Source organism: Excalfactoria chinensis, chromosome 1, assembly GCF_039878825.1.
Source record: "Excalfactoria chinensis isolate bCotChi1 chromosome 1, bCotChi1.hap2, whole genome shotgun sequence".
Classification (NCBI taxonomy): domain Eukaryota; kingdom Metazoa; phylum Chordata; class Aves; order Galliformes; family Phasianidae; genus Excalfactoria; species Excalfactoria chinensis.
The window spans coordinates 76827554-76852295 of record NC_092825.1 but is presented as its reverse complement, the minus strand read 5'-3'; the positions used below and the strand labels follow the sequence as shown (position 1 = coordinate 76852295).

General features: G+C 45.8%; 1 protein-coding gene across 2 annotated transcripts in view; it reads right to left on the bottom strand.

The window, feature by feature from the left end:
• Positions 1-504: 504 nt before the first annotated feature.
• IGSF11 (immunoglobulin superfamily member 11) overlaps positions 505-24742 on the bottom strand; it is an 87833-nt gene continuing 63595 nt past the window's right edge. For both annotated transcript variants that reach the window (XM_072356905.1, XM_072356898.1), the window contains exons 2-7: positions 7411-7574; positions 6398-6605; positions 5453-5608; positions 4383-4505; positions 4010-4160; positions 505-3335 (exon numbers count right to left, since the gene is read on the bottom strand). In XM_072356905.1, the coding sequence (XP_072213006.1) occupies positions 2885-3335; positions 4010-4160; positions 4383-4505; positions 5453-5608; positions 6398-6605; positions 7411-7572 (1251 nt within the window). In that variant the 5' untranslated portion in view covers positions 7573-7574 and the 3' untranslated portion in view covers positions 505-2884. The remainder of the gene's footprint in view (positions 3336-4009; positions 4161-4382; positions 4506-5452; positions 5609-6397; positions 6606-7410; positions 7575-24742) is intronic.

Below are 24742 nucleotides of genomic sequence, written 5' to 3'. Positions count from 1 at the left end.
AGTCCCCTTATGCCCTGGAAGCGTGAAGCTCTACCCATGGCGCTCAGAACATCAGTTAACCTCCTGATAGTTTCCCCCATCAAATCTATTCAGAAGCCCACAAAAGTCAGAGAGGGCCTTCCTGGTGACTGCCTTAGACTTTTGCATCAGGGTTGAACATGCCTTGTCTCAGACTGGAAAGCGAATGTGACAAAAACATTTTCCCATATCATTCAAAGCAGCGCAAAGGATCCCCATCTCCGGAATGACAAAAAATAGAACTCACCTTTGTCTAGGGAAGCAGAGATCTTGCAAGGCTGGGAAATGGTACCTTCAAGGGCAAGGTGTTGTTATTATGAATGAGCAAAACAAGGCTATAATAGCAGGGTGCACTACCAAACTGGCTGTCCCAAGTTCATGGTTGCATTGTCACTGCTTACTGACAGTCATATTGAGGATGAATACCAACAGCCAAATTCATTGTAGCTACGGAACAGGGGGGAAAGGGAAGCAGCAGCAAGCAGTAAAAAGTCCTTTTTTTATATGAATAAAGTTTTATTGAATTTTATACAATTAGAAAGAACAAAGAAAGAGGAGCGAACAGTCTCATGGAAGGTAGGAACAAGAAGAGCTTTCCTACTAGAGGAGAGGGCCTGCTGAGGGCAGTGTTCCTGTAAATGTCACACAGGGATTGTTTCCAAAGCAGAGAGAACGTGTACGGGCTTTTCTTTGAATGCTTTTTCTTCCCTTCCCACATTAGGGTTTCAAAAGCAACCCTTCTTTCCCTAATCAGTCCTACTATGCAGCAGCAAAGAGAGGTAGGGAAGAGGTCTGCTCCTCTGGAACGTGTGTATACACACAGCAACACCCTGTCTGTGCCACCACAGTGGTCTGCACTCATTCTTGGATGGCATTGTGTAGGACAGGGAAGGAAGGGAGGCTGGGATTTGTTCGTTTTTTTTTTTTTTATTATTATTATTTTTTCTCTCTTTTTTTTTTCTTTTTTTTTTCTTTTTTTTTTTTTTTTTCTTTTTTCTTTATTTTAAGCAAAGAAGGCACAAAATCTCAGCCAAGCTTCAAGCCTACTGCTGCCCAGGAGCACACAACCTCCCCAAAAGCAAGTGTGTTCGTGTGAGAACCCAACTTTCTATTCTCTCCCCTCCTTCTCAGAGCATGTGCTTGCATTTGAAAGGTACAGCTCAGGCAGAAGGCCCTGCCCAAGGTTTGTGCACTGCTAAGGAAAGTAAAGCCGTGCCGGGATAAGGAAAAAGGGATGAGGAAGTCTCTTGGCTTAAAGTGACCCTTTTTTCAATGTGAGAGCTACAGAAATGTACCTGTGAACACTCACATTGCTTTTTCCAAGAGCAGATCAGATCTGGGAGGTCTCCGGTACTTTTGGAGGTGACCACTGCCTTTATAAATGCAAGGCTTGGTGTTACGCAGGAGTCTGGGGATACCCATCCAGGCATGGCTCTGCTGAGCCAGGGCTCTCTCAGGAGAAGTCCAAGCCCTTAGTCCATCCCTCCAATGGCATCAGGTCCCTTGAGCGATTTCAACTCTTGGCTTTGATTAAGGCTATTTAGTTGCAATAGAAGAAGTAAAAGGACAGGTGCCAGCCACAGTCACCCCCTGGCTGTAAGGAGATGGCAGAGCCATCAGCAGGTGCCATAAGTACCAGTGCAGGAAGTAGGGGAGGCAGAGCGACAGCACATGGGCTTCCACAGAGTTACATCCTCCACTGAGTCCCTGCTTTCACTCTTTCTAAGGAAAAGGTTTTGGAAATAAACCCTGCCAAACTCAGCATCTGGAAAGTTCGCATGTGTGGGAGAAAGGGAACAAAAACTATGGTGCCTCTGTGTGAGAGCCGCAAGCAAACATGTGCCCTGCTGTGCAGGGAAGCCCTCTAAGCAGCCCAATACGGAAAGCCCACCATGCAAACACCAGAGCTGTGAGGTGCAAAACCCCTCACCCCACGTAAGAGCAGCCCAGGTGCAGCAGGCTTCTGTTCAGGACTCTGCCTCCAGAATAACTCCAGCAACACCAAATAAAAGCCATGGGGCCTGTACCAGCTTTGCTTTGCACAGAGCTTCTCAGGGACAGAGGCTGAGACAGCAGCATTCTCCACAGCCATGAACAGAGCTCTGACAGCAGCTGAAAAACACCCAGCCTGAGGAATACCTGTGCGTGCGTGCGTGTGTGTGTGTGTGTGTGTGTGTGTCAGAGTTGAGGGAAGAACAGCAAAAAAATAAATAAAGAGAAACACTCCCTGGCCCCCGTCCTTGCCCAGCCTTCCCCCCAGTTTGGCTGGTAGCTGTGCTGCCAACTTGCCCCTCCAGCTCGGCCTCTTCATGGCTGTCCCCATCCCAACAATCTTTTTCATCCAGCAGTAGGGCCGGGCAGACAAAGAGGGGGTCACAGCCTCCATGACAAGGTATACCTTGCCTGGCACCCCTCCCCTTTTGGCCTTCCCTGCTGCACACTGGTCGTTGTCCTCTTAGAAATAAAACAGCAACAACAACAGAAAAAGAAATATATATATATATCTTCCCAAAACCTCCCTGAAAGACCCAAATAAACAGAAATGACCCCCAACAAAACAAACTGGAAACCAAAGTGAAAGCCCTGAGGCTAGGCTGGGAGGGGGGTCCCAGCCAGGGCCCAGCAGGCAGGGAGGGCACCCAATGCCCTGTGGCCTTGGCACATCTGTGGTGTCCATGGTGGAGCCCCGACAGCTGGGGGGCATTGCAGCATGGCTGAAGCCGTCCCAGTGACTGGCAGCGGCCTTGGGAGGTCAACCTCTGCCTCACTGCCTTTCAGGAAGGAGGAAGGAGTAGGGTCTCTCAGCCATGTCTTCGCTCCTCTGGTACACGAGGCCCTTGCTCAGCTCTCAGCCGCCAGTGTGCCCCTACACAAGTGAGCCAGCCCGGCTCTGGGCGGGCACCATGACAGGAACTGCCCCAATCCGCTCCAGCGTGGCCTGGCTGACAGCATAGGAGCGGGTGTGCGGAAGCCGAGGCTTCCTGCTAACTGAGCCGTTGCTCCGGGCCACCTCCTGTGGGGATGGTGCTGTGCTGGCTGTCACCACCAGCGTCTTAGGGGCAGCCGGGGAGGGGTGGCCGCCATTGGCATAGACAGGACGAGCGCTTGTACTCCCCGAGCGGGAGAAGGGTGGCTGGCGGGCATCATTACTGTTGTTAAAGCGGGTGAAGGAGTCTGTGGCATGATTGGCCTTGGGATCATTCCAATAGCGGCTGTTGTAGGTGTTGGAGGAAGTGAGGGTGTCATTCTCCGATGAGGAAGCATCAGCGTGGAATGTCTTGGTGGTGGAGGAGCATTTGGGTGGCAGGTCATCCTCTCTGGGAAAGAGAGAGCGTGAGGGCACAGGAAGGATGCTGCTCTGCTTCGACAAATCCTTACCACTACCCCCCACAGGAGGCAATACCGTCAATAAAAGGTCAAGGACAGCACCAGCATGAACTGGCATCACTCCTTGGCCTGTTCACTCACCCCTTTTTACGGTACCCACATCTGTACACATTCACTGTTTCATGTGGCTACCACTGAGGAAAGCAAAGCATACTCAGGTTTGTAACAGGCCAAACCAGTGGCTGTTACAGCCAGTCAGTACAGCTATACCTGTACAGCCAATAAATCGAAGCTTCAGAAAGCTACCAGAGGGAAACACTGTGTTTGTAACACCAGAGAACGTCACAGCTGTACCTATAGCGCTTTTTAGTTATTACTATCTGATACTGAGGGTCCAGATCCCCACCACGTGAACAGTCATTCTCCTACAGAGGTAATAGTGCCAAGTTGAAGCTCCCAGTAATGGCAATTCGGAAAGAAAAATCTGTAGTTGCTATTCTTCATTTGCTTCTACTATTTTTTGGACAAATATGGAGGCCTTCTCCTACCCCAGGGAACACACCTAAGGATTATGAAAAGCAGAGGTTCTGCTTGCCTTCCTGCTAGCTGCTCCTTTTGCTGCCTGAATGGGTGTTTCCAGCCATCAGATTTCCCTGACCCCTACCTTATCTCATTGGGAATCTCCTCCTCTTCTTCTTCTTTGTGTTTATTTTTCCAGTAAAACAGTGCTATGGCCACCAACACAACGCAGACAATAAGCACGACAGCACCTGTGGCCACTGCTCCAGCAATCAGGCCGATGCTCCAGGGGTGGGCTGTAGGGAGGAGTGAACAGAGAATGAAGAAGAAATCAGGGCTGGGCTGTGGCCACCTGTGAGCATTTGAAGCTTAGAGGCAGAGAAAGGCAATATTCCCATTCCAGGGTACAACAATCTTCTGATAGAGAGGCACAAGTAGGTTCACAGCAAACACGGTTACATGTGTTACTGTCACAAGACAGAAGCAGTTGACCAAGACTCCCTTGGCAAAATACTTACGTGCAATGACTTGCAGGTTCAGAAGGCAAGTGCTGGTTCCAATGGCATTTGAAGCCACGCATTGGTAAAGACCTGAGGACACAGTGCTGATATTTCGGAGAGTGACAGTGCCCTGGACTTGGTCTAGTTAGAGAGAAAAGAAGGATTTAAATCCCTCCCCCGGGCTTGAGGAAAACCATGAAAAGGCAAATCCAGCAAATAGAGAATTGATGTGTGAGACTCTTAAGAGATAAATAAATTAGGAAGTAACCCTGAGATGGAAGCACTGCGCACACACACACACAAGATTAGGTCTTAAGGAGCTTACACTAGATGTTTCTTTTTCTTCTTACAGATGAATTTCTGCAAATGAAAGCTTGGGGCTCATATTACTATGCGAGAGAAAGGAGGAAAGAAGAGACGTGCAATTGCCTCTACCCAGATCTACCTGCTATACTGAGCTCTGCCCTGCAGCACCCTGCTTTCCCATCCCTGAGTTCCCCACTCCTCTCTCTTCCAATTTTCCTTATTCCTGAATTACCTAATACTAAAATTCTTGTGCATTTTGAAAATACAGCAAGACAAAAGTACTGTTGTCTCCATTTGGTCAGGACATGTAGGCTAAGAAACCTTTAGTGGCTGGGCAATATTCAATCAGATCAGAGCCTTGATTTTACATGCATGTGAAAGATAGCTCCAGGCACAACATACTCAGTGTGAAAAGCTGGCAGGAATGATTCTGCCTCCCTTCTATCTTCCAATCTATGAGCCTTGTGCAGGTGAAGTGGCAGCTGAAATGTCCAGACGTGCAAATGTCTGGCAACCATATTCTCTCGCTCCCATTCATAAAGATCCTTGTTCCTCAACTGGGAACACTGGTTCCATACCAAAATAAGATGAACCTTTAACTGGTTGCTGGTGAGTACCTAGTCCAGCACAGCCTCCAAGCACTCCAGGAATCTTCGTTCCAAACAAGTGATCATGCAAGTGATGGCAGACACTCAGAGAACCGTGTCATCTCTGGCAGCTCAGATAAAGGAAAGACCAGGCTGCCACCTGGGAATTAAGAGGATAATCAACAGAACAAGCACCTTGTGTGGCAGTCGGGGGCAACTTGGGAACATTGTCCAGTTTCTCCCAGAGGTATGTTGGTCGGGGGATGCCTTCTTCTGAGCTGCAGGTCAGTGTGATATCGCTGCCCACTTCCAAGGACCCTTGGATTCTGCAAAGCGGGGCAGAAGGAGGAACTACGAGAGAAGAGGGGAAAGTGACAGCAGATCAGGAAAAATATCAAGCAGTAGAGTACAGGCTCTTTCTTGGACGCACTGCAGGGGAAATCAAGGAGCACGGCATGAGCTGACAGGGAATGAGAAGCAGACAAAGCCCAGAAAGGAGGTAGCAGACAAGAACCCATTGAGATTTGAGGGATGACAATACACAAAGATTCCTGACTGAAAAGCCCATCATGGTAACAGACAACTGGTTTTCCAGGACCCACTTGCCTTTAATAAATCTCTAGAGAAAAATGGGTGAAAACTTCAACTCTTGGGACAGCAAGAGTGGCAACAACTAAGAGGGCTGCAAAATGAATTTCCTATTATTTGGTTTTGTTTTCACTGCCTTATAATCGCACACACTCTGTGCTATTTAACATTCTAGGTAGCATCCAATATTACTTGCTTTTATGAGAAGGAAGCAAATTTCTGAAGTCCATTCTTTTCTCCTGTTGCTTTGCACAAGCCTGTTGTAACCCCTTAGATCTCATAAATGCACCCACCCTTTATTCACGCTTCTTTGCAGCTCCACATCACAAACTTGCCACAAGGCTTTCTCTCCACCTTATTTTAAAACTCTCTAATACAACATCTGCATATGAGAAGTGTGTGCCTATAAACTCCCACAATACACACAACCAACCCCGTCCCTCACCACAGTATGTCCATGGAATCCAATGTACTTCTGCTCTGAGCACCATCATACAGAGGATTCCCATACCCCATGTCCTCCCTCTTCCCCCACAATCCCAATAAACACACCCAAGACGGTGAGTCCGATGACTCCAATATTCCTGCTGCCTCGATCAGGAAGATTGTTGACCAAACACTGGTATGTGCCAGTGTCTGATAGCTGGGTGTTGTTGATGAAGATGGAGGCACTGGTGGTTGGCATTGTCACAGCAAACCCCACTCGCCCATAGAATTGAGGTGCACCACCAAAGATCTGACCTCCTTGGTAGAGAATAACCTGGAATAGAAAGGAAGGTTCAAGCAATACTCTGAATGGACTGAGCATGGAGGGAGAAGGGCAAGCAAATATGGGCTTCCAAAGATAAAAGGATTATTTCTTAAAGGCTCTCTGAATAACCAAACATCAATATACCACAGTCACCCCAGAAAGACTGATCCTAGGAGAAGTGTTTTCTACAAAGGAGATTATGACTTTTAAAATGTTCACAAAGGGAACAGACCAAATACCCAAGTCTTCTGGCATAGCTAGATTTGTAAAAGCAGCTCATTTCATGTAACAGTCATTACCCATCTGGACACCCGATGCAGAGAGGTATGGACTCCCTGCAGGTCCGTAAGTACTTCACAAAACAATCCACCTAGTGGACAGAATTGTTTTGGGTGTCAACAAGCAATGTCCTACTGTGACTTGACACTGAATACTGGGCAATACAACCACTGAGGCTGCACACCTTCTGTCAGTGCAGGATACTGAATCACACAGCTGAACAACAAATGTTACAGAGGCGGTGTGACCCAAGATAGATCCACTTTGGAGTTGATATACTTCTAGTAGAAGTGGAATCTACAGATGGATTGACAATCAGAATGGATTTCTTCTGGCCTCTACATACATGGATAGAATTCAGGCCAACAGCTCTCAGGTTATGATTCTAGTGCCCACCATGGCAGACTCTCATTTGCTAATATTCATAAAAATGGCCATGCAAAAGTAAGAGGCAGACTACACATAGATCAGTGTTGAAAGGGTGAAGAAAAGGAAAGCCCCAAGAAAATGCATACTCTGGTGAGAAAAGACCTACCTGTTCAGGCTGGTTGGCGTTAGAAAGAGGAGTGACCATCCATATGACATTAAGGTTAGTGAGAGCAGCATTGGTGGTGAAGGTGCAGGGCAATACTGCTGTCTGGCCTCGGGCAACTTGGATACTCCCTGTACTGACTGACACCTCCAGAGGACAGACCATGCCTGGAAAGAGAAGAAGATCCAGTTCAAGCATTTCAGGAGAAGGAATCCCAGTTCAAACATTTCAGTTGGCCCTATGTACGCGCAGGTTATGACAGCAGCATTCTGTTGTTACATAGCCTTACCAATTACTGCAAGCTAGAGAGTTATATTCCTCCCCCAAATGCAGACACCTTCCAAAGGCAGATGCAGGTAGGAGTTGCTTTTAAGTAAGAGCATTCTCATTTCAGAACCTCTGAGAACATCAGGCTTTGTTTTAGAGACAGGGAAAGAGCTGTAAGAGCAGCCAAGCTGTATTTAGGAGATAATGAAATATGTTTTCAGTCTCATCGATATTAATGATATTTAGCATCACTGAAACAGAAAAGGAAAGTGCACTCCGAAAGGCTTCACCAAGGGGTAAGAAGAGAGAATGAATATTATAAAGAAGAAATGCAGTTCTCACCCAGCTTCTCTTCCTTATGAAGTCCACCATGGACAAAAACACTTCATTGCTATTTTTTAATTTAAAAGATTAAAAACCAAATATTTCTAGACCGTATGTTTCTTCCTAGCTAGTGACAAACAATTACTGACTATAGAGGATCTGATCCAATCATCTCCTTCATATTCCAGCATTTCCACCATTCACTTCTTTGCATTCCACACAGGGTGGACAGGACACAAGTCTGACGAGCCCCAGCTTTCCAGTACAGAAGCTCAAGGCTGCAGTGTTTTGAGTAGCACTAACATCAAAATGTTGACTCTAGATTACATCTCTCTCCTTTTAGTTTTGTTGTTTGTTTTTTTCCCCCTAGTTTGCTAGCTTGCTGTCTCCAGTGCATGTGGGAGACTGCTGGAGGAGATAGTAAGGAGCTTTCAAGCTCTAAGGCAATATGAGAGAGGGGAGGTTTAGGTTAGATATGAGGAGGAAATTTTTCACTCAGAGGATGGTGACGCACTGGAACAGGTTGCTCAAGGTAGCTGTGGATGCCCCATCCCTGGAGGCATTCAAGGCCAGACTGGATGTGGCTCTGGGCAGCCTGGTCTGGAGGTTGGCGATCCTGCACATAGCAGAGGGGTTGAAACTATATGATCATTGTGGTCCTTTTCAACCCAGGCCATTCTATGATAATATCAGAATAGTGCTAACACCTGGGTGTAGTCTGTGGATGGTTCATGTCTCTTGCTGAAGGTAAAATGCTCCTTGAAAAAATGATTACAGCTGAGCCCTGAAGAAACTGAACAGGCTAAGAAAAAGCATAGAGGTCTCTCACACACATCTGCTGGGATTCTTCCCAGCATGGAAGGGGCCTCAGAACCTGGATGCACCAAGCTTCAGACTCTATAGATCCAGAGTTAGTGTCACTTGAGCAGCCTATGATGAGTTCCTCAACTTGGACTGACTGCTTGGGAGCTGCAATACACAAGGATCTTCCATACCGTCAATAGCCTCCTCCACACTTCCCAACTCCTATACATTTTCCTTCCTCCCTGACTGCTTTCTCCAATGTTGCAGGTACTTCTGGGAGGCTCAGAAATACTTTAAAACAGAGCCAAACAAAACTCCACTTTAACTTGATTCACAAGCTCTTTACTCGTCAGGAAAAAGTAAAGACTGATTTTTCTCACAAGTTTGGAACACGTTTAAAAACATGGAGAACTTTGGGAAATCTTAGTGAAACAGTTTAGCTCAGGTCCTAAAATCCGACTGAATGATATGCCTGGACGCAGAACAGCTGGTGAAAGTTTAATCCACCAATCTCCTATGAAGGGCTGTCAGCAGCAAGCGGAAGTAAATAATTTGAAGGGCCACTAGTAATAAACGTGACCTTTATTACAAAGCATCTGCCTTCCAGTTGCTTCTGTAGCCAGTTGGGTGGGAATGGTTTGGGGCTATTGAGTTCCCTACTATGGTTGGCCAGGCAGTTGCAGTAGCTCAAAGACCAGGAGTCTTAATGAATATGAGTTTGACAAGATCTTTTCTATAAGCCTGACACCAAAGGTTATCTTGGCATAACTACTCATCCATTCCTGCCATCATCCATGGGAGACACACTAATTTGGACATTTAATTGGATTAAAGACTCTAACATGGAGCTGAAAGCTCTTCTGTCACCTTCAGTGTAGATTTTATGAAGGTCTGCTCTCAACTTTGGCATAGCAAAATATGTTCTTCAGCCCCATAACTTATTCCCCTCCAAGAAATACTCATATATTCAAATTCTTGTAAGTCAGGAAAAGTAATACTTCAGTGTGAGCATTCACTAATGGTGAATATTCTGGAGAAGCTTGATTTTACAATTTGCACTGCAGGCTTAGTTTCATCAATCACTCAATCACCAAGATGATGTGATTTTCATACCTAACCACTCTCCCAGGGCTCCAAATATTTGTGATTAGTTGATTGCAAACAGAATAATAAAAATACTAAAATAGAGCATGCATAATTTATTCACTGCCAAAACAATTCTCAATACATTTGAGAATATGCAAATCTGCTTATGAACCCTTTACTCTTCCACGGCTCCACTCTCGCTTTGTAGCACCCTACAGTCACCATAATTTTCGCACCCTGTCAAAGCACTACAGCAACCCTTTCAATCCGATTGCCATGGAGTGAAAGGGCAGTAAGAAACAGCTGAGGTTTCTGTCCATTTCTCCTTCCAAGGAATGGCTTTGAGGCTGGGCATGCAAGATGCGCGCTCCTGCAACACATTACACTCTCCTGTCTCTGCCTTATTAAAGCATTGGGCAAGGCAGCTCCGTAGACTTGCCTTTTGCCTGTCAGCTGCTCTTTGGCCCAGGATGCACACAAGGCACGCAGCACTTAAAGACAAGGACTCATTTTGTTAAGCTAAGTGGCACCTGCAGGGCTACAGCTGGGGAAAACATACACAACTGCTTCTGACAAGTATGCTTAACCAAGGCGACAGGGGAAGCAGGAGACCAAATGCAGGCAACGTCTTCTTCCACCAGCATAAACAGGGAGGTAGGCTGGTGCGTTAACACAGCACCAGAGGGGCATTACTGCAGCACATCTCCTCTCCCAGGAAGACAGCTAAAAGAGCAAAGATCAAATCCTCTTCAGGGGCTACAGCGTCTTTCTTTACAGCTCAGACTACTAGAAAATGTAATGTGGTTACACGTGCACTTGTCCATCTATGCACAGATCTGCGTGACAGCGTCCTTCCGCACCAATACTCGTGGCCCAAAACACAGGTGGCTGCACATAAAGGCACATACACATCAGTCACTATGCCCAGGAACACACCTAGGATGAAAACTGAACCAAACATTACATATTTAAACATTTCAGAATTAGGAGCTGCAAAACTGTGGGTTTGCACTAGTACAAAAGGAAGGAGGCAAGGGAGAGAGGGAGGAAAAGATTTCAAATTTATTGTAATTATTAGGACAAAGGTTCCTCAGTGTATCCTAAGGAATGAAGGCTTAAATTCCCCTGGGTAGGTATAAACACAAATATAGATATAAGCACACATGTACAGCCCAGTCTAACAAGTCAAATTACACATAAGAGGTAAGAAAAAACAAGCAAATGATGTTGTGAAGGGTCCCCTTTTGCCAAAGCACATTGTCATGATCTTTTCTAAGCATTCAGAAGAATTCAATGATTTGTGAGAGGCAACAAGAACCAGACTAGACGCAGTCATTCTTCTCCTAGTGCTGAATTATGATGGCCATTACACCCCCTCCTGTATGTGCAGTCTCCTCCTTACTTAGTAATTAACCATCACTGTAAGCAGCACACCTGGAGGCAGGGCAGGGTACACCACCATCAGCAGAAGGAGGAGCTGGCCCTTCCTTGTCTTAGAACACTTTAATCTGAGCTTGATTCTGCACACAGCTTTCTCCTTTGATTCCGATGCTCTGAGCTCCCATCATTAATTTGAACAGATGCTCCATTTTTGTGTCCCCCATCTATCAGGGAGTCAGCCAGAAGAACAATGTTTTGGCTGCAGAGGCTCTTAGAGTTTCTTCATTTTTCCTAGGATCAAGTAATTATTCTGGCAATGGATAACTCTGATTTCATTTTTGATGGGGTCACATTGCTTTCCCAAGTAGCACACCTCCTCAGTATCCATGAAGGAGTTCATGTAGGCAGTTCATATATCATGACACAAGAGTGTAGGGCCCAGACACAACCAGTCCCTAAGGAAATGTGTGAGGAGAAGACAGATGCTCCGCATTTGCTACCTGCCCTAGAACAGTTGCAAGCCTGCTTCAGCACATACCAGACAGGGTGAAGACCAAAGACATGGGAACATCTTAGCACTTTGATTCACACTAAGATGACTGAAAATGTGCCCTCACTGCCAAACCTCTCTGCCAGAGATCATCAGGACCAGGAAGTCAACTCAGCTGACATCCCAGTGAGCAAAACGAGGTCTTCCACCAACATCACATCAATAGCACAGCCTATGATGTGAGTAGCTGACGCACCATTACCAGTTGATATCACAGTCAAATGGTCACAGACCACAAGGACCTGAGAGGCTGTTCCTTGAAGCACTGTGGTTATGCTGTTGAAGCTGCGCTAAGGGCATCTCCCCCTTTACTGCACGATCAGAGGCAACCATGCTCAGCATGATAACTGGGTGCCTGTGGATGGGTTGGTATACGGTTGGAGTACGGTGCAGAGAGAGGGCCCTTTCCTGCTTTATTTATTTTAAGACCACAGAAAGATGGCAGTTTCTTTGGAAGGTCATTCATATAGTGAAAGTCAAGATGCTGCCTTGCCTGCTAGAGAACACTGTTTGCTTTGTATCTACCCCCAAGAACTGTTGGCAAGTCAGCAGTATTTGTAACCTGCTAGCAGCAACCTCATGAAACCCAGAGATGTGGGAGGCTGGGCTGGGATGACTTTGCATACGCAAAGGACAAGGGACAGGTTTATTCCGCAGTGCTGGCAAGCCAAGAAAGCAAATGGCCAGAAGGGAAAAGAGGTGTGAAAGAGATGAAGAAATGTCTCACCTTCATGCACTCAACATCTCCAAACCTCCAGGGAAGATGTGCTGAAATGCATGTGGCTGGGGGGGAGAAGGAGAATAAAGCTTCAAGCTATCAGCTCGCATGCAAAAGCCAGGAATGGCACTCCCTATCCCCGTGCAATTAGCAGTCCTGTTGTGTGATGGGAAAGATGCCTATGGCAGTATGACATTTTGGGTCCCTCGTTAGAGAGGCAAAGATGAGGTCGCTCAAAAGTTTGAAGAGCAGGGTAGGAACACTACGTTCAATCTGGTAACTGCAGGCAACAGAAGGAAAAACTGCAGAGCAGTCTTTTTCCTGAGATGAAAGGAAGACACGAGTCATTGTGCCTTTGACCTACCTCATATCTTTGAGTTTGGGACCAAAACCTCCTGCTGTGCTGAAGGAATGTTTCCCACCTCAAAGAACTTCGATGACTCAACATGCTGAGCAGAAGCAAAAGCCCCAGCCCAGGAAGGTGTGACTCGCTGTTGGAGGGACAGTAACAGAGTGCTGCAGGGAGCGCTTCTATCATAGGACCTTCTTGTGCAGCAACCATTTAACCCACAGTTGCAAGCATTGATAATATTGTGGGACAGCAAAGAAATAAAATTTTGCCTTCTGAGGATCTCTTCTATCTTGTGAGGAATCAGTTACACTGACCAGAAGAGATCTCTGGAAAGGAAATGGTGGTCCTTCCAAAGTTGGAAACGTTTCAGCTCCACGAGACTCCCCAGGGCTGGAAAAGGGCACCCCAGTACTAGTGTGGAACCTCATAAATAATACAAAGAAAAGAAGGTGGGCATTTATGATGAGTCCAGAGTCTTTACAGCATCCAAACAGGCTGCACAACAAGCTGTCTGAATACTGATTGTGCCCAATCTCATGACTAGAGTGTGGTACACTTGCTTGTGGAACCAGCATCATCAGCCGCTCCAAAGGAACACACATCTGAGTCAATGCCTAGCTACCCTGAGTTATTTCCAGCTCACTAGGGAAATTCCACTTCAGAAACTTCCAGCCTTCAATGTCACTGAGCAGGACAGGTGGCTGGGACAGATGCACACCTTCACGATAGATTGTACCACCGTGCTAATGTGCTTTAACACAAACTTTTCTGGGAAGTTTGTGGGCACATATTACGAGGAGCCCACCTAGATATACTGAGGACACTCAGAAAATACAGGACACAGACTTTGTGATACAGCTCCTTCTCAAGAAACGATCAACACTGACTAAACTGCTCCCAACAACAAAGTTTGATTATTTCAGTCACCAGACTAAGAATCTATTGAGATTAAGCTCATTCCTTTTATGTGGACAGGGGGAATATCCCAAACCAAGGCTCCTGCTGGTTTTTCTGGCTAACAGTGGATAGTAAACTGTCAGTTCATGATGCAAGATAATTTCCATCTCTTTCCCTCCTTACCTTTTCTGGCTCTACAGGACAGCCTAGAACAAAAACTATTATATCTAGCATTGTTTTAGAGCAAAAGCCCCGCGACACGTGTTAAACCTACACTGGGACCAACATTTCCTCTTAGGTCTATACAGTGTTAAATGCAAGTCAAAAGCCAAGCACACCTCTAAGCTCCTTTATCACTAGAAAACCATCAGACACAATTGGTGGTATCTCATCATCTCTCTGGCACAGAGCTTCCCAGGTAAACAGATCCAATTTACTCCAGAAAGAGGAATCTTAGTATTGCTGCTCAGCTAGCAGAATATATGGGCGAGCGGGTACTAATACAGGGAGAAATCACAGTGTCAAGGTCTTGAACTTGAGCCCTGTAGTGTTTCTCGCTGAGCATTCCACCAGCTGATCAGGGACACTGGCTACCTGTAAATCTGTGCTGATTACACTGACCCCTCTCCCTTATCATTTATAATCTCATCTGCAGCAGACAAAAAGATGACAGTGAGGCGTGCTGCTGACCCACCATGCTCTGGTCTCAGCTGTTAGCCTTGCAAACAGCAATCACTACCACCTCTGCCATCTCCCTTTTAGAAATAAGTCTTTCTCTGCAGGCCAGCTGGGAGGAGGATTTCAAACAGCTGTCTGATTGATATAACATGGAGCGCATCTCCCTGCCTTTGACCTCCCCAACCCACAGCCATAAAGCGAAGATGAAAGTTGGACAAAACAAAAAAGGGCAGGAAAGCCTTCCGCAATGCATACTTAAAGAATAGTGTCACTTTGCTCCCATGTCAGAGGAGCTGGGTTAGCTTTAATGGGGAAAAGAAGAGGCTCTCATAACATGCAGATGAAAATCACTGAGGAATTTGATTCCTTCCTCAGTTGTGCCACAGAATCCCTGTTGCTCAGCTCCAGGTGTCTTCAGAGGACTGCTGTTAGCCTGAGATCCTTGTTTGCCCAGATTTAGACCTTAGATGGATGTGCTGAACTGCTGAGCATGCAAACTCACCAAGGAAATCAAAAGCGTCTGCACTCTCCATGTCATAGGGATTGCATTACACTAAGCTCCTTGTGAAACTGAATGGTGCTCTTCCAGCAGATCCTAGAACCTGAAATCTGGCAGAGGTTGTTGAACTGTGAGAAGAGCATAGTGCTAGAACAAACAGCTAACAGAGATAAAGTGGGAACAAGAACCCAAATTTGGTTTACAAATGTTCTGGTGGTAGCAGGGTCAGGAGCCCAATGACCCAAATGATCCATTCCAGTTCTGGGCTCCTGCCATACTATGCTTCCAGTATTGCTTTTACTTCTGTGCCTGCATCCAGCCCACCTTGAGTTGCTGGGAGAACCACTTCTGCAACTCCTGCTCACTGGGATGGCTGCCCTGCATCTCTGCTGACAAGGATGCAGATGCATGCAAGTTAGCCTTAAAAAAAAACAACAACAGCAACAAAACCCCTGCACCATATTATTGGAAGACTATAAAAATAGGAAGGGACATTGATAGGAACAAAAATAGCATCTACAATGACATTAGCTAGGATAAAACTAATCAATCGTTGTGCTCTGGGGCATATGTTAATCCCCTCTCCATGGTATAGTGTTGCACAATTAGGTACATTACGGAAGGTTTAACAGTTCCCTCCTATGCATGCAGCATTGGCTGGAAACAGAGACTGCTGTGATCTGAGCTGGCAGTCCTTGAATCCACAGCATTTGCAGAGGACTCAAGGAGCAGCTGCACTACTGAGGTTGTGGAATTTTTTGCCTTAGCAGATGAGTAAGACCAGAGGGGACCCAGAAGGGATCAGGAACTCACTCAAGTGCTCATTCATTTCTCCCTTGACTTGCAAGAGGGGAGGGGTGGGACAGTTTAATTCAGCCTGCTCTGTGGAACTATTTGGTGCCAGATTAGCCCACTGCCGGCTATACCCAGCACTGGAGGCATCTATGATTCATCCACTCACCCCCACAGGACTCAGGTGGGCAAACCAGGAGCCTGCAATCTGCTTACAGATGGCTGAAAGCCACAGTTAAGCGGCACAGCAGAGGTAAAAGCATGGTTGTTGTATCCTTGCAACAGGGAGCTAGGCATTTCTTTCCCTCCTGAAGTTGTCCAGATATGCCTAGAGAGACATTTTCCACATCACAGATACAGGCAAGGAGGAAAGTGAAGTTCCAGCTGGGCACAGAAAGGTGCTTCACCATTCCCGGTCTTCTAGAAAGCTGGGGCTAGCAAACACAGTCCCTCTCTCTTCACCCCTAGTCCTCTGACAGCAAATCCTGTTGCATTAACTTAGGATATCATCATCCTCCACTGTTTGCCTTGCCCCTCAGAACAAGGTTATTGTCCAAAAAGCAGCGAAAGCAGAAAGGAAGCTGTGCCTCCATCTCACAGCCAGGCATTAATTAGCATAATCTGCTGAGGAAGGTGGAAGGACAGGACAGCTTGCTTTGCTGTGAAAGGGAAAAGCTGTGTTGCAGATGCACTGTCCTGTTCTGCTGACTGTTACAGTGGAGGCATTATTCAATGGTAACGGATGTCTAAAGGATGGGAGCAATTTAAATGACCATGGCCAGTTACTCAATGGGCTCTCTGCCTGCAATCTTCAGCAGAAGAGACTGGGAACAAAAACTTGTCAAGAGTCCACTCAAAAATATCTGAGCTGGGAGGCTCTGCTTGAATTTGCAGGGGGCCAGCAACAGTAGTTCTGAGCTGCAGATCATCTCATTCACCTAGCTCAGATGCCAACATAAACCTTCCACATCCCTTGTCTTCATCATCTTGCTGCTTGCCACAGTGCATCAGAAAGAAACATGGACCTTTTACAGCAAATACTTGCATCTATGTTTCCTAAAAAGGAGAGAAGGCACAGGGGTGACTGAGAGCAGCTAAGGCATAAATTGGCTTCATTCTCGTAAAGAAGGTTGCAAAACCTTATAAGAGCCTGTCTTTAAATGTTTGGGAAGCTGCAACAGCCAGTCACTGTGCTGAACGCCCCTCCAAAACATCCCCATGGATATCTACACCACACCTGAGGCCAGCTGAGCCCACAGCATGCAGAGTGCAGGGTGAGGCTGCATGGGATGAGATGAGAGACGTACATAACTTGTTTATCCCAGAGCGAGAGTCTAATTAGAGCTCTCCCCTGGATCTAAAAGCAAAAATAGCCTTGAGTCCCCTCCAACCCCATCCCTTTTCCCTGCTAATATTCTCCCAGCACAGCCCAGTCAGCAGAGATGTGACGCGCTGCGGATTGGTGCCAAGTGCTGGCAACAGCACGTGACATTGCTGACACAGCAAAGTGCCTCCTTTGGGAGAAGGTATCCACCAGTGCCTCTGCAAGGGAAATGGATCTGCTCTCGAGACAGGGGAACAGAGTCAGGGCTGGGAAGCCGAAATTAAAACAGGTCGGAAAAGCACTAAGGCACTCGCTCCTATTTTCTGTTTGCCGAGCCATAAAAAATACATTAACGGCCCAGCAGCTTTGTAAATGATTTATGGTCAAAAGAATAAATTTCTTCCTCCTCTTGTGGTTAAAAAAAAAAAAGGACCCCCCCCCCCCCGAAAAAAAAAGAAAATGAAAAAGAAGGCCCAACATAGTGATGAACTGCTTAATAAGGGAAACCAACTTAAGGTTTAAGTATGTTCAATAGCATATTGAGTAAGATGGATACAGCCCATAATAAATAAGACTAAAGCCCAGCACATGGAGGTGGCACAGGGGAAGGCAGGAAAGATGGGTGGCAAGGCTGTATAATGGCACTTTGTGTGGTGGGGAACAGCAGGAGGGCAGGGTGCTGCTGCACAGGGAAAGGGGAGGGGAAGTGGGATACAGAACTAGCTCATAGGTGACATTTAATGCCGCTCCTAAACGTCTCACAGAATGCATTGAAGGTTTTATTTCTCTCCTTGCCTCCTGCCCCATAAAAGGAGAAATGCCATTGAAACATGGACTGCAAACTCCCAGGTAGGTTTTCCACCTACCCTGCCACAACCACCACTGGGTCAAACTCCAGTACAGATACTCCTGACCTATGCATGATTCAACTGCTTTTACCCAAAGCACCAAGAGCTGTGCCCATCCTCACTCAAAAAAAAAAGCAAGGCCAAGAAGCTGGATATCTATTTTATGTCAGTTTTGTGTCTCGTGTATGAAATCACAGAATTGTAGGGGTTGGAAAGGACCTCTGGGGTTCATCTAGCCCAACTCCCTGCTAAAGGAGGTCCCCTATAGCAGGTCACATAGGAAAGAGTCCAGGCGGGTCTTTAGTATCTCCACAGAAGGAGACTCCACAGCAGTCTCCAAGCAGCCCATGCCAGTATGCTGTCACCCTCACAGTAAAGTTTATTCTCAGGTTCAAAGGGAACTTCCTGTGACCTGCTAGGTGCCTGTTGCCCCTTGTCCTGTCACTAGGCACCACTGGCCCTGCTGGTATTTATAAACACTGATAATATCCCTTCTCAGCCTTCTCCAGTCTGAACAGTCCCAGGTCTCTCAGCCTTTCCTCATACAGGAGATGCTTCAGGCCCCTCATCGCGAGCACACAAGATTTCCAAGTGATAAGCTACTTGGCAGGTATGTTTTTGTTTTTGCTGTGCCTTTGACCTCCCTTAAAAGTATTCCTGCTCCATGACCCAACTATGGATCCTTGTTCACCTGTCTTGCTGCCCACATGTGGCTGGGGCAGCTCCGCCTGGGCTGGTTTGATCCATCCCAGCCATTCCTCTAAGGGCAGTTAACTCACTGGAAATAAACTTAATGTTTAAAAACCAAGCACATGTTTAAGTATCTTGCCAAATCAGGGCTTAAGGGTCTAATCGCATTTGCATCCATTTTGATAACAAAACTCCTGTGGCCGGCTGGTAGGAGAGAGAAGAGAGCCTTTAAAGTGAGAGTGTGCCACAGTGCAACTGCTCTGCCTCATACCTGATGCTGAAAACAGGCATCATAAAGGCAGGAAAGCATCATTTTCAGTTTCCAAAGGCAGTCAAGAATGAACCTAGCATCCTCAAGGATGTTTGGCGACATTAGACCTCCGTATTTTAAACTTCATTAATCCTAAGCTACTCTGGATATAAAATTATTAAAAACAAACAGGAAAAAATAAAATAAAATAAAATAAAATAAAATAAAATAAAATAAAATAAAATAAAATAAAATAAAATAAAATAAAATAAAATAAAATAAAATAAAATAAAATAAAATAAAATAAAATAAAATGCATTTCATTTAAATTGAAAAGGAAAAAAAAAATGTCTTCTGATCTGGCAAATGCCAGGTCAGTAATTGAATGCATCACATTATGAGTCTGAAAGAGGTTGTAAAAGGACAGTTTTCCACTGGGAAAAGAGTTTTCATTAAAATCAAACTAGGATGTAAGAATATCAACTTTGATGACATTTTCAGCGAGTGAAGACAAAATGAATTGCTTCGACTTTCTCATTTAATTATGGCAATATTGGCACACTTCAGTTCAATAAGGTGGAAACACTCTATTTCAACCCTTTTAAACTTTTGCCACGTATTTAGATATTACATAAATTCTGACTTCGTATTATTTTATTCAGTAACGCTACAGTTCTGTGCACACATACTCAATACACTACACCCTTCCATGAGAACAGTCTTTCGACAATGGAAATTTCCCCTGGCTTTTGTTCCATCCACTATCACTATGCTTTGAGATGAAATGGAGAGGATACATTGGTTTTTCCCCACACACCTCCAGCCCAGTCTTCACACGGGAACACCAGGAACTATAGTTGTTTTTCTTGTGAAGTCTGATGCTGAAGTTGTTGACGTGCCAGGTTTTGCCCCAAAACCCAAAGCTTCATTGCACGCATTTCTGGCCTTCTATATGAACTCCCCTTTTCCCGGTTGTTCGGACAACTCCCTCCCACATTGTTTCCTGGTAGAAAGAGGGCCAATACATTAAAACGTGCACAGCCATGTTAAAGAAAATCTGTCCACCTGCTTACAACTGTCAAAAGTCTCACTGGTTGTTCTAACATACACCAGCAGGTAAGGCAGTGGGGTAATGCAGAAAGCCTCCATTTTGCAGTGAGGAAAACTGAGGTGGAGAAAGGCTATAACTCACCTCAGCACCACGCTTCAGGTCAATGGCGAGACACGAACAGGGCTTTGTCACCTGATTCATGGGCCTTGCTCTGCCTATTAATCACACTCTCTGCCACTGTGCCAAGTATTAGTATTGATTTCAAATTAACACACACATTTCTTATCAGAGAAGGAAAAAAACAGCCAGGAAGGTTCACTGTGTTCAGCTCTGCTGCAGACCCACACGGTGGTAGGGGTAAATGCTTTCTGCAAGGGGATCTGCTCCACAGCACTCCAGGCCAGGCTCTCAAATGCTCCCCAAATTCTTATGGATGTTTTCAAAAGACACAGAGCACTGTCATAGCGTGCTTGAAGGGGTTTTCAGTTAATACAGCCATTGCTGTTACCATACAAGACAACGTGTCTCTCTCCTTACCACCTTCTTTTCTGATGACAGGTCCTCAGAGTTAACCCTGGGTGACCAAACCCCACAGTGCTGTCTGATCTAATGCCTAACCTATCTTCTTCCCTTCCCCAATGTCCTAAATTCTCTTTTACAGGAGCTGCTACCGGCTTCTCTTGTCTTTTAGAGTTAGAGTCTCGGGAAAACACTTTGCACATTTTCCCTCCACAACAGATGCAAGAAGTTGCTTACGCCCAAGCAGCAAAGCAAACAACTGCTCTGAACTAAGGAAGATTTTTTTCTGCACAGCTGGCTCAGTTTTTCACACAGATGTTGTCACTCCTGCCAGGTCTAAGAGCACACAAAGCAACATTAATATGAAAGAGCCCAATTGGACACTGGCTTAAGAATGAGTTGAAGATTCCCCAGGCTCAGTCCGGATGCTGTGTTTTCCCTTTTCTTTGCTTCTTTTTGCTTTCATGTATACCCAAGGGGGGGTGGGGGGGGGAAGAAATAAAACCATAAGAAGCCACTGAATCAAGTCTTAGCCTTTTTTAGCCTTTTGAGGGTAAATTCTCTTTTTGAAATTCAAAACACACACTTTAATCTTTAATGTTAAACCCCCGGATTAAAAATTCATTCACAAATCTCATCGTTTGGAACACTTACAAGTCCATTGCATTATTAAAAGCTCAGATCAGTGGTACTCCACATAACAAAGTCTCTTCAAATTCTTTCCCTTCTCTGTAAGCCAGAGCAGGTACTCACTGTTTCCCTCATTTATCCTTTTGGCCCAGATAAGCCTTGTTGGGATTCCAGAGATCTTAATGAAGCTCATGCTGGTGGCCTCAGAGTCCCATTTCAAGGTGCTGTCACTCACCCTGCAGTCCTGATGGACCCCATCATGACGGGAGCAAGCGGGCTTCTTCAAAACAATACTCCCCCATTCCAGCATATAGTGGTGCTCAGTTTGCTGGTGCTTGCAAACACCCCTAATTTTAGCCAAGTTATGTGGAGTGCACGCACAGTATCATCTCAAAGGAAGAAAGCATCTATGCAAGACACAGCCCAGGCTGCCACAACTCAATGATGTTTCTCCATCTTTTCCAAAAGATTCATCAAACTAATTTTCATAATGGAAAGAAGAATCATTCCCAAACTGCAGTGTGCCATCTTGCTGCAAAGAATCAAAGAATCACGTGAGTTGGAATGGACCATTAAAGGTCATCTAGTCCAACTCCCCTGTAATGAACAGGGACATCTACAGATAGATCAGGTTGCTCAGATGCCAGAAACATCACTAGAGTCTGCAGGGGTACAATTATCTCCTTACAAAACGTTTCTGAGGTGTTATGTGAGAGGCACTATATGAGTCTGGATGTGCTGTGCCATGACACACACTGGAAGGCTCCAGTGGCACTAGACTCTGGGCAAAAGTGATACAATCTTTTTACCCAGCTTTCAAGCACCGATTGCCAGAGAGAAAAAAAAAAAAAGGCCACCACACAAAAGTGATTAAATAGGTACAAATCACACTTATCTCCCACTTGTTTATCATAACTTTTCCTAAGTTAAATTTGCTGATGGCAATAATAATAGTTTCTGGAGGAAAAAAAATACAAATAGGCTTGGGCTTCTTCCCAGATTCTTTGTTCATCAGGCAAGGAAGTTGCCATGTTACTCATCTGGTGACACCAAAACTTCACAGGAGGGGTCTTGCCAGGTAAAGTTTTCACAGATTCTTATGGAAGATGTGTGGGTTGAATACAGAAGAGTAACTCGGGAGGGAAAAGAAGCAGCAAAACCCTGCTATGTTTGCCAAGAGAGGAAAGTAAAGAAAGCAACAGTTATGAATGAACATGTAATCCAGCCATCCTGCTCAGTGCATGGATGTCTTTTCCCAGCAGGGTCTGAGCACCTCAGGGAAGGGAAGGAGCAAGAACCCAAGTGACTTGCTAGGTGACAAGGACTCACCCCAGGTGACTTGTGCAGGATTAGAGGTGAACTCTTGCTCTCCAGAGCCCAGCTCAGAAGGACACCTCTCAGCTCATCTCTCCCTCTATAAATTCAGTCTTCTACTTTTTAACTCATGTGCCCATCAGGTCAGATTACAATTAAGACTCTGCAAATATGGCAAAATATATTCATGAACATCTGTTTGAATAATAAGCCTGAATTTGCTTCAACAGTGTTTGCCCGACCTGCTTTCCTTCCCTTCTGTGAGCGCTCACACCAGCTCTCCCCTGCTCAAAGACATGACCGTACGAAGGACTGCTGTAACATGCACATAAGCATGGAGATTATGTCAGTGGGTGGGGGTGAAGGTTCTCCCAGGACCCCACTGCCCTCTGGTGAAGAACCTTTCCCTAACCCCAATCCTGACCAGAGGTAGACTTGTGGAGTTGAATCAGGATGGCCTGACTGCTGACCCACAGAGATGGATGGAAGGGATGCCGACTGTCCTGCAACATGGGTGCAAGAGCCCAGCACCCTCAAGGGTGTTTTGTCCCTTTCTAAGGAGAGTGTGGAATAGCTAAAGCAAAAATCTAGCAAGAGAGGGGGTGATCTCCAAGCACGAGGAACCAAGAGTTTGCAAAAGATCAGCATTATAAAGGACAAATCCTAAAACCACAAAAGCTCAGAAGGTATTGTATTTTGAGGCTGTCGCAGGGATGTCATTTATGTCCCCTGTAAACACAGACCACAAGTAAAGAATTCAGCTCCAAAGACAAAGTGGTGTTGTGAGAGGCCGTGCTCTGTGGAGGCTGGCACAGGGTACTGCCCATCCAGAGATCACATTTAGCAAAGCTTTTTCCAATTTCTTGCCCAGCTCTCACTATTGGAGGATCTACTAATATGTATTTCCGCACTCGTGTCACAATATGTTAAAATCTTTTCCAAACTCTAGGAAGCAGAAGATGCAGCAGCAAAGGAGGCACTTCTGCTAGGCCGGAAGACAACATCGTTTCAGACAGCACATGCAGCAATAATGCATAAGCATAGAGGACGGACAAAGAAAATAAAGCCCCTTTCAGGTAGTGAAAGTCTAACAGATGAAAACAGGATTCCATTAGTCTTTTGGCATGAACATCCCTGGCTGAAAGGAATTAAATGGGTTTGGTACACACTTCTTGCCCAAGAGGATGGGTGTCTAGTGGTGAGAGAAGATTCTTGTGCATCCTCTCACTTACCCTCTTTTCTGCAGCCCTCTTAGTGACACATTCACAAATTTCCTCTGCAGTGCTGATAGTGCCAGCAAGATACAAGAAGAGGAGTGGTTGTGCCTGCTGCCAGTATGTCTGGTCGGGGCTGTGAAAAGACCCTATGAGGGGAAAAAAATCACATCTCCAAGTTGAAGGGCATTGTATGCACCTCCGTTCATGGGAATGTGCAGTGTTGGACATACCTCCAGCTTTGGACAGCAAATAAGGGCTGTGCGGAGGGAGTGGAAGCAGGGAAGCTCTCTGCCATGAGAGCACCTTCCTCCTCCAGGCAATGGAGTAGGGGTGCTTGCTGGAGCTGACAAGGCCACAGAGCACCCATTTGCTGTTTTTTATCCTTTGAGAAGCGAAAAACAAGAGGTGGCAGGGTGTTTTTTTCCCCCTTTTTCTGGATGCTTGGGTTTCTGACAGGTTTCTCTGCAAGGGGCTACCCAAAACATCCACGGAGGTAGAGTGTCAAATGTTAGCATTCAGCACTTAATTTGCGGTGCAAATCCTGTCAAACCCGATTGTGTCTCTTCGGCCCTTCAAGGCATCCCAGGCCCCCTTCCCTTTTGAATGGGGGGGTGAGGCTTTGAGGAATGGCCAAGTGTTAAAGGCAGACACCAACAGGAAGCACAGCGTATGCTCCAGCACCAGGTGAGCCCCTCTGCAGGGTGTGTGTATGCATGCAGAGTGGCCAGCAGGGAATACACCCCAGGAGCCTTAATTAATGAACATACTGAAAGCTTCAGGTATCACCATGTATCATTAAAAATGATGACTCCAGCATCTAAGCAAGAACTGGTTGGATTAAGAGGGAGGGAGATGGGGACAGAGGTAATGTCTGGCTTGCTGGATAACTCCAAAAAGTACAGCCCTCTCTGCAGGGATCTGCCATACTCATCTGTATCAAAGGAGAAGGACCCCAGTAACAATACTGGATCAGGCATGATTAAGTGAGAACCCATAAAACACACTTTCCTGTGGAAAAAGAAAGCCATCATTGTGGAGGAAGGAAGGTATAGAACGAAACAGACGTATCCAAGGAAAAGAAGCAGAAGAACAGTAAAATGCTATTAAATTGTACGAGAAAAATATTTCTCTTTAGCTCATTGATC